This window comes from Martes martes, assembly GCF_963455335.1.
Source record: "Martes martes genome assembly, chromosome: 9".
NCBI classification, from domain to species: Eukaryota; Metazoa; Chordata; class Mammalia; order Carnivora; family Mustelidae; genus Martes; species Martes martes.
The window spans coordinates 43,829,067-43,845,438 of NC_137896.1; the positions used below are offsets into that span (position 1 = coordinate 43,829,067).

Consider the following 16,372-nt stretch of genomic DNA (forward strand, 5'->3'; position numbering starts at 1 on the left):
ACAATAAAGGCAGGTTTTCAAGGAAAATAGGAATTGTATCAAATTGAAACATTGCGGGGGTGTGAGGTGGGGTGGGGGGAATTTAGCCTAGCAGAAGAAAATTGTGACAGTACGGCTGCCGTCACCCTGTCAAGAGAGGCAAACTGCCAGGTGGTTTTGTTGTGCCCCTTGACATAATGCCGGCACAAGAGTCTCAATGGGAAAAACACACCTACTAAACACCCTTCAAATGTGGGGCTACTACCTAATGCCAGCACCCTAAAACCTGTGATGGCTCCTTTCAACCCAGAAGCATAAGTTGCTCAAGGCATTTGCTCTGAGGTAATACAGTGATTACTGAAATTTCCAGTTACTTTCCCTTTCCTCAATTAGGTTCCTCAATTATATAATCCACATAAGTCTCTCCTAATTCTTTTTGGGCTGTGTTCTCAGAACCATAGCAAGGGAGAATAGCATCACACTGACAGACCTGTCCTCCCAGCGTGGCATTTCTGTAATTAAGGAAAAGCTATTTCTGTGTGGTAATGATACAATTTTCATCATCTCAAAGCTGCTTTCAATGTCATGTACTCCAGATCTCTGGACAAATCACAGTTTAATTGGCTAACTCATAAAACTAAGAGCTAAGGCCACAGGACCCACTGACTAGTAGATCTGAGCAAAGAGCAAAAACATGCCCTCTTCTGCCTCAGACAAGAACACAAGCAGGTGAAACAAGTAAGCTAACACGGCCGTGTCAGAATAGCAAGGAATACTCTGGAAGCTTCAATGTGTTGCTCAATGTAAAGGGGATTTCATGACAGAGATGTCATTTTGTGAGTTCTGGAGAATTCTGAACAGAGGGCCCACTATCTAAAATCCACCAGTGAGTTTGTTACGTGCACACAAGTGAAGCTGGTATGACTCATGTATAATCTGGGAGAGACTGATGAGTCTCATCCTGGGATGGAGCTGTCACTCACACCCGCTACTGCTTCAGTTGCACAACAGGCTCCAGAATGCACGGATGCTTAACAGGCTCAGAACAAATGCTCGCTTCTTCAGTCTTAAGAAATCAACCCCATGTACTGCCACTTCTCGTCCTGACAGAGTTTCAAAGTCCCTCCGCCTGGGCCATTCTGCCTGCTGCTGCCAGGCGGCACGCACTGGTGACACTGGTCATGGTACACACCTAATAGGCTGACCTCCTTTCCCGACTAATTGCATTACATCGCCAGCTGGCTCCAGAAGGAGTCGTCTGTTTGATTGAAGAATTCCTGCTCCTCAGTAGGCCCGGCTGCTACTTTTACTAAGTAACAGTCAGGCCTGACATCCCCATTGTTCAGCTGACAGTGTGCCCATCCTAAAATCTAAGTTTTATTTGTAAATTAACCAAGAAACTTCCTGCCAGAACAGTGCTGCCTGGAGACTGATAATGTGGGCCTTTCATCCCTTTTCACTCGTACTGTATCACTGCCAATTTGTTTTTTATGCGGCTGGCCAGCCTGAGGCTATAAAAGCCTTGTAAGACATAAGTGCAATTATAGTCCTGGAGTCAAATGAATTGGACAAATCCAATAGCACAGCTCTGTCCCCACTCTGCAAACCCCTACAGCAGTTAGATTAGCTGTGAAAAATCTAATCTAGCTAGAGCTAACAAATTTCTGCAGTGAAGGATCAAGAGTTCAGTATGGGGTTGCAACCGGATTGTGGAATTGAAAAAGTGCCCCCATGACAGGGGCAGAAGAGAGCATGAATCACTTTAGAATTTTGCAGCTCATTTTTAAGCTGTTAGGGACAATTTAGTTAGAATAAGACAAGGAACTGTGGGCTGCTGTTACTGTGACTGATTTTTAGTCTGGCTGTGAGACATCCTGATAAAGAGAGTTTGTCACTAATGATGCTAAATCTCAGAGCTGCAAAAGGTATCAGCTGAATTTTGATTATTACAGTAGGGAATCTTTCAACCAGGCCAAGCCTTGCAACATTATTTATGGCAAGGCGTTTTATCAAGAAAACATGATGTCTTTTCGTGAAAGAAGAAAAAAAAAAAAAAAGAAGAGAAAAAGGAAGAGAGGAAAAAAAATAAAAGAATCCTACCTAGGAAATAATTTTAAAAAATATTTTAAATAAACCTATTAGCAAAATAGTTCTCAGTCATAAAAAAGTCATAGAATATGGCAACACATTTGCGGATTAGCAGCAATTTACAAGGCACTGCAAGTATAAAGGATATGGAAGCCCTGCCTAAGGTCCTGGTAATCTGAAACAGAGCAGGGTCCCCCCTTCAATAAGAATGTCGTCACCAGGGTGGCCATTAAAACCTAAAACATGGAGGCAGCTCCTCCATGCCTGAGGGAGGCAGCACACGGCTGTCGTGCTCTGCACATCCCAGACACTTAGTCACTGTGAATGTTGTCTGTGATTGTGCTGCAACCCAAGTTCTGAGGTTTTATGAATACCACCGCCCATGATATAGGTGGTCTAGACATCTGGAGCTGTAGTGATGAAAAAGCAAAACTGCAGAGAGAAGAGATGAGGTGGTAACAGTGGGGCCCACTGGCCAATATCAGTCACTCCTAATGCGGCAGGAGAAAAAAGATTCAGTTAGACCGGTGGGCAATGACGAGGGCTGATGTTAGAGATCCTACACCAGGCACCATGCTAAGCAGTTGTATGAGCATTATCCATTTACTTCACAACAACCCTGTGACTGTTTTCAATCTCGTTTAGTAGATGGGGAAACTGAGGCGCAGAGTACTAACAGTTGAGCCCACGTCTGCCTGTCTCTAGTCCCTGGCTATAACCACCACACTTAATCCTTTAATGATTTTTTAGTTCCTGAATGAGCTATTTTCCCATCCACTGAGGTGCTGCTGTAGTTTTCTTGCATCCTTGTAGGAAGTGAGTGGGTGTGAGGTAGGGATTCCAGGCTCACTCTGCCACCCACTAGCAGGCTAGCTGCAGTTGTTCCTTTCATCTGGAAACTCAGAGAAGTGAGTCAGATTTCTAGGCTTCCTTCCCAGACTAGGATTCCTCTTCTTTTAAGGTGCTCCTCACCTCTAATAGAGGGTTGCCTGAAGTGAACATCTTGCAGGTTTGAAAGTTCAGGGCCATGTAGCCCTGGGGAGTTCCTCAGAGGTGGAGGAGGTTTCCTCTCAATTCTAGAGAAAACTGCCTCCTGGGCCCAAGTTGGAAGAGAAACAAGGTCCGTGCCAAAGGCGGGACCCCTAGGCAGGAGCACACCTACTTGTGATTTTCACAGATACTGCCCAATTGCCCCCAGCAAGCCTGGGAGGTGCCTGCTTTCTCAGCAATCTGTCAGGACAGAGTCCTTGCATCTTAAGACCTTTGCCAACCTGAGAGGTTAACAATGCTATTTTCTGTCAGTTAACAGTCAGATGAAGGAAGATCCAAAATTAACAACATTTAAGACCCTTCCTTTTCCTATATCTTAATCTTAGGATTTATGACTCAAACTTTTCATTTATTTCTTTGTCTAGTTTTGCCAAGTTAGATATTTCAGATTAATTACAACTGTAGCTTGAGAAGAAATACACTGAAATTGCACCCAGAGGAAATCAGTCTTGGTGCATGTCATGCCAAGGGCTTTGACTGGACTACAAGAGCCTCACCTATAAACCATGGTAGCTAAGAATGGTCCTCCATCCTCAAAGAGGCTTCTTACCTTTTTGGTGAGTGAATCATCTGAGTCTGATGGCATCCGAGTTGAAACGTGGAAAATCACTTCCACAGTCGAGGTAGCATAGTAAGGGGCAGTCTGCCCCGTGCTGCCATTGCGCTGAAGTCCACCCATGAACCCACAGTGGGTTGAGAGATCCACCTGACGCAGGTAACAAAGAGGGAAGAGTGAGGGTCAACCCTAAATTGTCCTCATTCACCAAGCAAAAATGTCCTTTCTTTTAAAGAAATATAATTATTTTTATTTTGATATCTGATAACAAACAAATACAATACTAAATTAGATAAAATCAAAACATTAAAGAAACCTTCACAGTGGGGATGCCTAGGTAGCTCAGCTGTTTAAGCCACTGCCTTCAGCTCAGGTCATGATCCCGGAGTCCTGGGATAGAGTCCCGTATCAGGCTTCCCCTGCTTTGCAGGGAGCCTGCTTCTCTCTCTACCTTTGCCTCTCCCCCTGCTTGTGTTCTCTCCTTCTCTCTCTCTGTCAAATAAATAAATAATATCTTAAAAAAAAAAGGAAGAAACCGTTACAATGAAAGTGCTCCAAAATCCTATCAACCTAAGAAAGGCACCATCACAAATTTGATGCACATTTCTCTAGCTTTTTTCCGTCTTATACATACAAACATATGAATACGCGTGTGTATGTATGTGTATTTGTATGTGTTTATGTACACACACACACACACAGTTTCCCTGTTAATGGATTTATGGGATTTTCTACTTTCTCAAACAGTGCTGGTATGATCAAATCACAAGGAGCATTCAAAGGAATGTTTTGGTAGGATGTTATATCAAAGATTAAAGATGTTTTAAAATTTAACAGCCATGGGGCGCCTGGGTGGCTCAGTGGGTTAAGCCTCTGCCTTCGGCTCAGGTCATGATCCCAGGGTCCTGGGATTGAGGCTCGCATCAGGCTCTCTGCTCAGCGGGGAGCCTGCTTCCTCCTCTCTCTCTGCCTGCCACTCTGCCTAAATAAATAAATAAAATCTTTAAAAAAAAAAAAATTTAACAGCCATTGGTAAACTATGCTTCAAAGGGGTTGTTCTGATTTACACCACTACTACAAGTCTGGGAATTATCATTCTTTTATTATTATTATTCTTTTTCAAGTTATGGTGTGAATAATCACTTCTTAGTCATTGCCTAGGACCCAAACCCCCTTTTTAAAATTTAACTTTTCATGAACTAGTATTCTTTCAGTAAAGCACCTGTTGTAACACAACTGAAAAAAAAGCAATAGAAGAATCTCTTCTGTGCCAAATATAATCAATATATACACTAAATTAATGTTCTAGTCTTTTCTTAAAACTCCAGTTAAGAATGTGTTGGTTTAAAAAGTATATTGGTTAAAACGATTAAGTATATTCTACAATAAATAAAAAGTCACTTCATTAGTAAGAAGGACAACTTATTGGAGTACAGTTAACTCTTTCAGATTAAAATCTACTTGACATTTTGTAAAGTACATGGTCTTGACCTTGATGTAGGGTTCTCCTGTCCCCATCTTCATATTAGCTTCCTTGTTAACATTTAACTCTCAGAGACAAGTCTTATTTATGTACCTAGAAAGTTTCCCACAGCACAGATAACCAAGAAACCAAAACAAAAGTAAGGAAAAGTAAGGAAACTATTTCAGATATGCTGATTTCCATTATAACTACTCTGAGTTCTTTTGGATTCTGGAGATATAATTTCCTTTAGATTTATGTTCCAAGAGACAGATAGGTGTGTGTGCAGGCACACATGTGTATAAATGTATATGTCTGTCTGTCAGACTATTATTCAGCAGAGAAAAAGCGAATTCTTTCAGTATCAGTCATCCTGGGATCTCCCTTAGAGAAAGAGGTTGGCTGATAAACCATAATGGCTACTCTATTCTATTTTCATGACAATTTTTGACTTCATCCAGCTCTTTCTTCATATTTTTATCCACCAAGTCACTTATTTCTTCTCCAGTCTCCATACTGCAGCTAAAACCAATGCTTCTCTGCCCATATTTATCTTCTCTTCCCATATACTGTCTATGGCTGGGTGAGTCAATTTGACTCCTCAGTTTGGATAAAAAGCAGATGAAATAACATTAAAGGAAAAGTTAAGGGAAACAAAAGTTCATGTATGAAGTACTGAAAAGCAACTAACAGAAGATGCCAAATTCAATACATTCATCAACTCTGTAACACTATCTGTACTAGATTTGAATGTAAAACCTTGTATGATTGATGTTCAGTTTATTTTTACTTTTTTTTTTGGTAATTTATTTATTTGTTAGAGAGAGAGAGCGAGCGAGCACAGGCAGAGAGTGGTAGGCAAAGGCAGATGGAGAAGCAGGCTCCCCGCCGACCAAGGAGCCTGATGTGGGACTCGATCCCAAGAAGCTGGGATCATGACCTGAGCCAAAGGCAGCCGCCCAACCAACTGAGCCACCCAGGCGTCCCGATTGATGTTCAGTTTATATACATCTTTAAATAGTGCTGGTCAATAAATAGCTCCCAAATGAAATGAATTACCTCCCATCCAAGTCCGGCAACAAAGTCTTCATATGCTTGGCTTCCTCTTTCATTGGAGAGGATCGAACACTTGTCTTCTTGACCTTCAGCAATGTAAAACACCGCAATTTTGTGTGTTTCGCGGCTATAAATTTTTCAATTTAAAGGAGTTAGAATTCTCATATTTTAAAAATTTTATTTCACTACAGCTACCAGCATGACTCCTAATACAAAGCTTTACATTACAGAGAATTTACTAGGGGTCAGTCACTGTTCTGACAAGGTTCAACACATGGTCTCATTCACTCTTTGCAAACACTCTAAAGAGACAATTATCATCACTTCCCTTGTAGAGGTGGTTGAAAGGAGGCACAGAAAATTAAACAAAAAGCACACAGCAAGTGGGAGGCCAGGAATTGAAGCAGGGCAGTCTGGTTCTTGAGATCATTCTCAGAACATGTGACATATTTAACAGCATGTTAGAACACATTATTGGAAAAACTCTCTACATTTTTGGTGTAAAAAAAAATATATAGGTGAAAGCATTTCACATAGATACCAGTTGAGACTAGGTCTATGTGACTGTCTATATTTCACTTAACACGCTTTGAAAGAAGGATACTAGAGAGCTCCCTGACTGGAACTGTACCATTCATCCACTTCCTCCATGATGGATTTTGGGTGCTTTGCTGTTAAATCAAGTTAACACGATCTGTACTCTGAGGACAGGAGTCCTGCCTTTTTGCCTTTTCTATATGTACCCTGGTCCTTGGCATATAGTAGCTGCTCAGTTAAATCTCTGACAAGATTGACAAGAGACCCGATGCTATATATAAATATATCAATAACCAATTTCTACAAATTATACCCTAAAGTTTCGAAATAACTAGACTTTTTTACCTGGCAATTTGGTGATAGTTTAGAGGTGAAGACACTGTGCTAATTCAGAGCTTTCATCAAGAACCACTCATTCTGTGCCCCCATCATCCAAGTTTTACTCAAGTCTCTATTTTTTAAAATTTTGGATTATCGCCAGCAGAGCAGTTCTACCTTCCTTATTATTTTTGCACTGCATTCTGAAAAATCTCATAGGAAAAACTACCAAGTGTCAAACATAAAGAAATGTTTCTACAGTCTTAATTGTTCAACATCTTAGCACCATAATCTGATTAGACACCTATACTAGTGGAATTTGGGCTCTATATTTTAACATATTTGCAAATATTTCCTTCCGTAGAACTTACGTTTTTACTTATTAAGCAGAATGAAATGAAACTGAACTAAAAAATCATAAAAATAAATCAAGGATTCATTTCTCCCACAGTTCATGAGTAAAATTAGAAAATACAGAAAGGAAAGAGAAGAATAAAAATTCACTTATGTTCTTTGCTTCTATGTTGAAATTGCAACTGTTAGGATTTTAAGATGCATTTTCACATACAAAAGTGAGAAGTTACTACACCCTGTTTTGCAACTGGTAATTTTCACTTAAAATATTTGTGAACACTTTTTTTACTGTATAAAATATGCATAACATAAAAGTCACCATGTAAACCATTTTTGAGTGGGAACACTTTTATACCATGTGTTTGTATGACAAAGTTATTAATGGTTGTGTAACGTTCCAGTATATGAATACACCTTATCCCAAATCCTTATCATTGGACCTTTAAGTTGCTTCCAGTTTTAAAGACACTATAACATTATCTTTGATATGTCCTTTGAATACATTCATAGAAAAAGAATCTTGGTCATTGCCTCCTTTTAAGGCTTTTGATGAGCACTATCCTGCTACCTCTGGAGGAGGTGGACATCCTGAATGCTCTGACTGGCATGGAACAAGCACACAGTTGGGGCACCTCTCTTAATGGGAACCAACCATTGCTGCGAGAAGAGGGAAGTTTTGTGGTGACTGATCCAGGGGACTGATGCTCTAGAGTAGAGACCATGTGCTCTCAGACTGTCAGAAAGCTTGTCCTCATGCAGTACAGAGCCCTGAAACTACCACACCATTTATTCCCTCAGTGACAGGCAGGACACACCCACTAGAATCTGACTAGCTTATTCTCAGAGCTATAATAATTTGGGGGCTCAGATGATGACAGAGATGACTTATGACCTGAAAGACTTTTTCAACAAAAGGAGAAAAAGTATAGTCACTCAATTCCTTTCTATAGCTCTCTCTGTATATTCAAAAGTCCTCAGCATGTGATTGTTCTCTGTTCTATACATATAACAAGACCATCTCAGGTTTATCTGAAACATTTTCGTTGACTCTCCTCAAAGTCCAAGCTTTTTATCTTGTAGTTGCTCGCAGGTCCTTGAGTCCTCATTAACTCAACATGGGAGCACAAGAGCTAAGCCCCAGTGACTGCCTGACTGATGTAGGTGTAAGGAAAGGTGACCTTTAGCTGTAAACATTCATCAAATTTCACATCCTCCAAAATGTTAGCACCACAGAGAGCCTGCCAGGATCAGACGCTGTGTCTGGTCTTATTAGAGCCAGGCTTTTGAAATGATAATTAGCAACAGCACTTCATATCCATAAGCTGCACCACCAATGCACGAAGGAGCAGGTAATTCAGGAACGCAGGCACATAAAATCAACATTTCCTCTTCCTCATTAGAATGCATTTTTCTTTCTTATTAGGAATAGACCAAAATAGGTCAGTTTCCTTGTGCTGTCACATTACAAAGCCAAACAAAGAAAAAAACCCATGATCTTAACTTTCACTTTACCTTGTGGTAACAAGAGGTATTAATATTTAAAAGAGGAGCCCACTGTCATTTGCATGTGCGTTTATGACACCTTGTACATCTTCACTATCTTCACAGTATATAGATGATAGTTCCCACGCAGTCTCTACTTTTCCTAAGAACATGCTAAGCAGGAACTATGCCTTGACAGCAGGGAGATAAACTGGTATCAGAAATAAACACAGCCACCCTAACTAAAAGTTGAGGGACAAGGTATATTCTAACCAATACATGGGACTGTCTAGATTTCTCATACCTAGAGTCCCCAACTTATTTCCACTTTTTTTTTTTTTTTTCAAAAAGAACCTCAAACATACCCTGTACTATTAACAAAGTAAATTGATACCTTTTTTAGATATTAAGAAAATACTAAATCCAGGAGTTTGGATTTTAAGCAAAGGTTAATCAAGGGACAGAAGGTTTGCTGATCAGCTCTCCAAAGCCATATTTTACTGCAACAGCACCCCAGGGAGTTCATCCAATTGTACCTCATGCAACTAAAGTGCATTAACACTCAAATTGGCCACAATTACAAGATACCAATGTATTCACTTAATACTAGGAAGCAAGGAATAATTCAACATATGCTTGAAAAGCTGAGTTTGGAGCCCAAGTGACTGCTTGCTTAATACTGGAGGACAAGAGGGAGAGAGAAGTGAACCCCTGAGTCCTTCACAAGAAACGCTTCACAGAGTTTCCACAGAGAATTTGGTCTCTGTGCCTCTAGAGAAAAAGAAGCATAACAACAATTGGGAAACTGAATATGATGAAGGGCAATGTGAGGAATAATGGCTTCAGGTTTTTCATCTATAATGAGATACCTAATGATATTCTATGGGGAATAAGAGAGGAACAAAAAGCTATTTTTTAGAAAATGAGTTTTTTAAAAAACTAAGACTAAACAAGCAGTTTATTCAAGACTTTGAAGCACCTGTTAGGTACAAAGCACTACACTTACTATTGCCTGAGATGTTTTTGGAAGCACACATTTACCCCAAATCAAAAACTGTTCCTGAGTTCATCTGTAGAATTGCTTCTAAGATTGTACAGATAAGGGGCGCACCTGAGATTTGATCAGCTTTGAGAAGAAGCCTCACTACTAGGAAATTACTAACTGAAACACACTGGTTTTAAGCTTGCCCACGTTATAGAGCAGAGACTGCAGCCAGTGCATTGGGACACAACACGGGTTATGAAGTCAGACTCACTTGGTTCAAACAACATGGTTACGTGTGAGCACAGGTAGGTGTATGAGCCTGGTAAGCCTCTGTTCCTCATTGGAGAAAGAGGAATTTAATCTCTACAGAGATTAAATGAGAATGAATGTCCACCGGCTGCCACATGAAAAGGTCCTCAACCAAAGACAGATTAGATGGGAGCAATGACTTCTTCTCAGCATAGTAAGCATGTAAGCTTACTCCTCAAGGGGGAAAACACCAAAGATATGGCATGTGCAGATGTTACCAGATTCTGATTACAGAATGACCTTTGGGTGTCTCTGCAGGTGTGTTCATTCCTGCAGCTCTGTCATCCAAGCACACATACACATAGACAGGAAGGAAGTAGAGTCATATACTTTCACATACCACTGACGGGAGTCCAGATTTTTTAGCTCTCTCAATAGTTTGGAATTTTTCTTCAACAGATGGAAATTTTTTCTATTAAAAAAAGAGATGTAAGAAAAGATGTATAATCACAGACCAATTCTTCCCTTTCTAATCAAACAACAAACCTACCTATTCATCCATCCACATACCCATCCATAACCCTCTTCATTCATGAAAGATTTATGATCTGAGCCCACAGAATGAGCTCCATTCTCCTTAAGACATTTGAAGGCATCAAAATTCCATGACACCCCATCACTATCCATTGACACTGGATGGCTCAGAGGTGAATAAGTGTGTCACTGATGTGTGTGTGCCTGTCTGTGCCTTTTTTCACTATCAGCTCTGCTGTGAATCCCTCTTCCCTATCTCTGTCCTTAGAAACCCCACTCCACTGTCAGGATCCAGTTCAAGCCCCGCCCTTTCACAGAGCCTTCCCTTACCGTCCCACACTTTGCACTGGATTAACTGTTCCTCTTGGACCCCCATGTGCTATCTTTCATCAGAGTTGTGCCAAGTCTACCTCCTTCACCAGACCTCGGGTGAGATGGTGGCTTATTCATCTTTGGAATCCATTTGCATCTTTTGTGACAACAGAAGCAATAATGGACAGAGCAGTAATTAAAACACACACACACACGCACACAGAAAATGTCTGATACTCTTTAAAATATAAGAGATGTCTGATATTCAGTATGTGCATCAGTAGAGCACAATTAGTTCCACCTGTAGCTTTAACTTAGCAGCAGAAAATAAACTGTAAACGTAGAAAGAAAAACCTCCATTTCTATTCTCTGCTTCCCAAACCCAAACTGAGAACAAGAACAAACACACAAAAATAATGATAAAATAGGTGAGGGTCTAGAGAGGATTGTTACCTTCTGTCCCAAGAATTCATCCCCAAGTCATCGAGCAACAACCTGCAGAAATAAAAGGGTCCTCGTGGCTCTACTGGTGAGGGCTGCTCCTGGCTGGTGATCTTCATGGCTGAATCAGAGTTACACCTCTGGATGTAGTTGTCTTCTTGGGCATTCTGGCGCAAAATGACCTCGATGATTTCCTTCTCCTGGTCACGGTTCATTCCCCGTGGGGGTGGGGAGGGCTCATTTAGATTTAGCTGTGATGGTAAAAGGCATTCGGGACTTGTGTGGCCAATGTTTTCAAGTAGTTTGTCGAGGACATCATCTCCCTCCTCAATTTGAGAAAAATCCTTCTGAGCTCCCAAAGCTTGAGGTTGCCAGCCCGAAATCAGAAATGCAGGATTTCTGCTGCTGGGGGCTAAGCAGCCTTCCAATGGTCCATACAAAACCTTCCCGTCCCAAGAGTACTTCCCTGAGATATCCCGCACGATTACTCTGACGTCTGACAAGGCACCCCCCCGTGAGCCGCCTGCTGGCCTTTCTGAGGGTGTCTGAAGGTAGGAGATGAGGGTGCTGTCATTCAGCACAAAGAGCTGAAGGTTTGGGCTCCGGAACACCTCGGAAGATAGCTCGGGGGCCTCGGCGTGTGTGTTGTCATGGTTCTCACTGACCAGGCTGTGCAGCACAGCGGGGCCCCCACACAGTGGGAAGTGTCCCAGGTGGTTCACCAGGTGGGCCATCACCATGCGGGCAGTCAGGGGAATCAGCTCCAAACTCCTCCTTTTCCGCTCTGTGAGCCGGGATAAGGGAACATAGCAGACAATGGGGAAGGAAGGTCAAAATCTGTACTCGGAATGTTGGATTTGTTTTAGTCTGGACATTTTTTTCATCTATTTTCTTTTTTGACACTAATTCTGTGTGAATTAAAAGTACAATTTATATAGATTGCTAGAAATAAGTCAATCATAGAAAGACAATTATCATATGAACGGGTATGTGGAATAAGAAACAAGGCAGAAGATCGTAGGGGAAGAGAGGAAAAAATGAAACAAGACAAAACCAGACAGGGAGACAAACTATAATAGACTCTTAATCTCAGGAAACAAACTGCAGGTTGCTGGAGGGGAGGGGAGTGGGGGGGATGGGGTACCTGGGTGATGGACATTGGGGAGGGTATGTGCTATAGTGGAGTGATGGGTGTAAGACTGATGAATCACAAACCTGTACCCCCGAAATAAATAATACACTATATGTTAATTTTAAAAAATAAATAAACAAACAAGCAAATAAATAGATTGCTAAAAGAACCAACTTCCATGAAGATCTCATTCTAGGAACACTTAAAAATCTGTAAATACAGCAGTAAACCAGAGAATTTCCCTGTCCTGAAAGAGCTGATGGTTCAGGGAGTTCTGGGAGGTGGAACCTGCAGCTAGAGAGGATTTGGTGGGAAAAGTGGTGGGCTGGAGGTCCAGGTCACAGAGGTTACTCCACTCCCTTCACCAGGGTAAAGGCAGATGCTGATGAGGAAATGAATCAAGCTTGTGACATCATGGATGGATTTGAAGAAATCTGCTTTAAGATCTTTGTGACAATTTATGTTTTGTTGCTTGGACATTTTAAATATTTAATGGAATCCGATTCATTAATTAACTCATAGAAATAGGTTTTAACTGAATTTGCAGTTGATAATTAAAGGCCTAAGAGCAAGTGACTTACAAAATGTTTAAGGCTTCAAAACTGTAGGAAGACTGACATTAGCATGCGAAGGTGGGCTCTGTGAAATGCTGGAGGAGTAAAGGAAGAAGCAGAGAAACAACTGGTAAGCACGGAGGGAAAAAAACCACTTAAGCTTCAGAGTGGTCAGAGAAATTGTAATTTGCCAAGGTTAGAAAAGAACTGTGTAGGGGCGCCTGGGTGGCTCAGTGGGTTAAAGCCTCTGCCTTCGGCTCAGGTCATGATCCCAGGGTTCTGGGATCGAGCCCTGAATCGGGCTCTCTGCTCAGCAGGGAGCCTGCTTCCTCCTCTCTCTCTGCCTGTCTCTCTGCCTACTTGTGATCTCTGTCTGTCAAATAAATAAATAAAATCTTTAAAAAAAAAAAAGAAAAGAAAAGAACTGTGTATTAATCGAAGAACAACTGAAAATGAACTCTTTTAATTTCAATAAAAAATATCACTGGATATTTAAATAAGACTTGTACTTTGGGCTTAAAGGTTTAAGAAATACTTGGTTTCTAAAATCATAATAGAAAACTCAAATATTAATTAAACACAAATAACTCTAAATTATACTTTCTGATGCTAAATAACTTCCCTCTCAGACATTAAAAATTCAATGAACTTATCTATGAAACATTAATTGTATGATGTATAAATCCTACCAAGAAACAATCAAATCCTAGAGTGTAGGAACCTCAGTGTGATGACTGATGAACAAGATTGTCCTGACCTTTTCTTGAATTTCTTCTAAATTTTTGCTATTCAGTGAACAAGAAATTACTGTATGCAAGAATGCAAAGTAAAATCTCACATGAAAACTTCAGTTTTCATAACCAAAGGTCATTTACATCCATCTCTGACAAATTTAACTGTCCTTCCTGACCCTTGTAGAAAAGTGTATGATTTCCATACAGCTGAGAAATTTAAACACCTCAACTAATTCCCCTGAAATCACAGTTATGAATGCCTTTGCTTTTGTGTCCATATTAACTTTTTCAAAAGTTACAGATGCTTTTTATTCATGCTTATCATTCCATATGAATATGTGCTCTGTCAGAAATGTTAATGCCCCAAACAACAAAGACACAGCCAGCTGGGGGTTCAGGAGACTATGGTGTACGACAGCGCATGGTGATAACTCAACAGAGCAGGCTACGGAACTGAGGACAAAGGTCCAATTTGGTAAAGCCCAACGCAGACAATTATAACTGGAAAAGCAACTTTCCTCTGCTTTTACTTACATAGGTTGTGCTTTCAATCTGAGATACATACAAATTTGTATTTTAAAGAATGTATTTGAATTCTACAGTGGAAAATCGAGTGGAGTCACACTAATCAAGCCATAAACCGTGACACACCCAATAAAAACTCCAAATATTTTTGGTATTGAAAAGTAAGGAAAGGGAGTATTTGTGAAGTAAAAATTGTTTTTTCCTGACAGACTTCAGCTGCATCTACTGCCTGTGGTTCCCTGAAAAATAAAGAGAAAACTAGACTCCATTCATGAGAAAATCTCATAGCTTCCACAAACCATGAAAAAATATAATCTATTTCTCTTATTTCGCTAAATTTAGAGATGAAACAGAAAGGCAGTAATTTTAGTTTTAGTTTTGTCTTTTAAATTTCAGCTTTTAAAGCTCCCCTCTTTCCTTCTTTTTAAAGCAATTAGGTATTAATGATGAGAAATTTGAGCACCTGTGTTTACCATCCCTGACTTTTCCTTGAGCTGGGCCAGCAGGCACCTCAGCTGGAGGCAACTGAATGTGTCTCTTGCTTGCAACTGTTTGAAAGTAGTATTTATATCAAATAGTACATAATAGTGAATGAAAGAGTCACTTGAATATAATAGATAAAAATACAGTATTACTTCCCAGAAACATGAGGGAAAAAACAGTTTGGTTATGAATGATAAATTATGACACTGAATGAAAAAAAAAACTCTCAAATACAAGCACATTTTTGTTTAACCTAAAATATTTCAGCTATCATCTTTAATTTTCCTCTCATTCTTAAGAGGGTATACCCACTCAACAAGAGTGTCTGTGCATGCCAATATGTTTTAAAGCTGCTTTGCTTTTTTATCTAGTTAAAGTGTTAGTGAATTTTAAAACTCCTTTGCCACTGAAGTTCAAACAGTTACTTTTAGTACCAAAGAACTATGTTAGGACAAGCAGCTTGCACAAGGTCTGAGGTTTCTGGGAAATAAAGTCCAAGAGTGTTGTACATTGAAAGCAAGGAGGTCCTAAAATTTAAATGTGCATTTTTAGGTTTTTCATTTTCCACTAACCTATCAATCTCCTGCTATTTTCAAGTGACAGTTCATAATATGTGGTCAACCTCTTTTAGGGATAGCCATATGGGAACTGTATGGTAGGAACCAACAAAAGAAATGGATCAAGGGTCATTCTGATTATTTTTTAAAGATATGGCTTGAATTTATAATCATGGGGGGAGAATCAGGAAAATAGTGCACTTTATTTATTTTTAAAGATTTTATTTATTTATTTGACAGGCCCCGGGGATCATGACCTGAGCCGAAGACAGGCACTTAACAACGGAGCCACCTATAAATAGTGGACTTTGAAAGAAGAGCGGAAGTCCAGAAAAAGACAACTAAATGATCAAGCAAATGGAGGTCAACTGAGATGACAATGTGAAAATGTGCCAGGTACCATCCACCAGCATAACTAAAAGTCTTTAGTCTATTCTGTGGAAAAATCTCAGAGTAAATACTGTGATATTTCAGAAACTTGGTCATTATATCTTCAATTCAAATTTCACCTCCCTTACCTCTGACTTGTGTACCTTTGGAAAAATCCCTTCACCTCAGTTTCTCATCTATAAAATCAGGACTGGACGATCCCAGAGCCTTTGCCCCTGAATGGTGCCCCCACTCCTATCTTCTTCATTGTCACCTCGCCTGTCCCCTTCCTCTTGGCCTAAACCATACTCCAGATTCTACAGTCTTGCAAGCATAGCCCTGGACTCTGTGCCCTCACCTGGCTACTATCCTTCCTTTCTCCACCACAGGCCCTATAAGAAGAATGTCTTGGGGGTCCAAATAGTCAACCCCAAATCACTTGCTCAGGCTATCTGGCTATAGACTAACTGCTATGCCTAAAGTATTCAGCAAAACTCACCACCAAATGCTTAGCTGGGAATTAAAAAAGCTCTTGTTTTGGCTTCACCCTCCCTGATGGTTTTGAAGTACCTAGCTCTGTTTACTTTTCTTGGCTCCTTATTCCCTTTCTTCCCT

The 16,372-nt window shown here is 40.4% G+C and overlaps 1 protein-coding gene across 2 annotated transcripts in view; it reads right to left on the minus strand.

Moving 5' to 3' along the window:
* The window catches only part of RALGAPA2 (Ral GTPase activating protein catalytic subunit alpha 2), a 317,564-nt gene that overhangs the window by 105,192 nt on the left and 196,000 nt on the right, over positions 1-16,372 (minus strand). For both annotated transcript variants that reach the window (XM_080812607.1, XM_080812608.1), the window contains 4 exons: positions 11,416-12,187; positions 10,517-10,588; positions 6,195-6,318; positions 3,668-3,823 (listed from right to left, as the gene is read on the minus strand). In XM_080812607.1, coding sequence (XP_080668733.1) covers positions 3,668-3,823; positions 6,195-6,318; positions 10,517-10,588; positions 11,416-12,187 — 1,124 coding nt within the window. The remainder of the gene's footprint in view (positions 1-3,667; positions 3,824-6,194; positions 6,319-10,516; positions 10,589-11,415; positions 12,188-16,372) is intronic.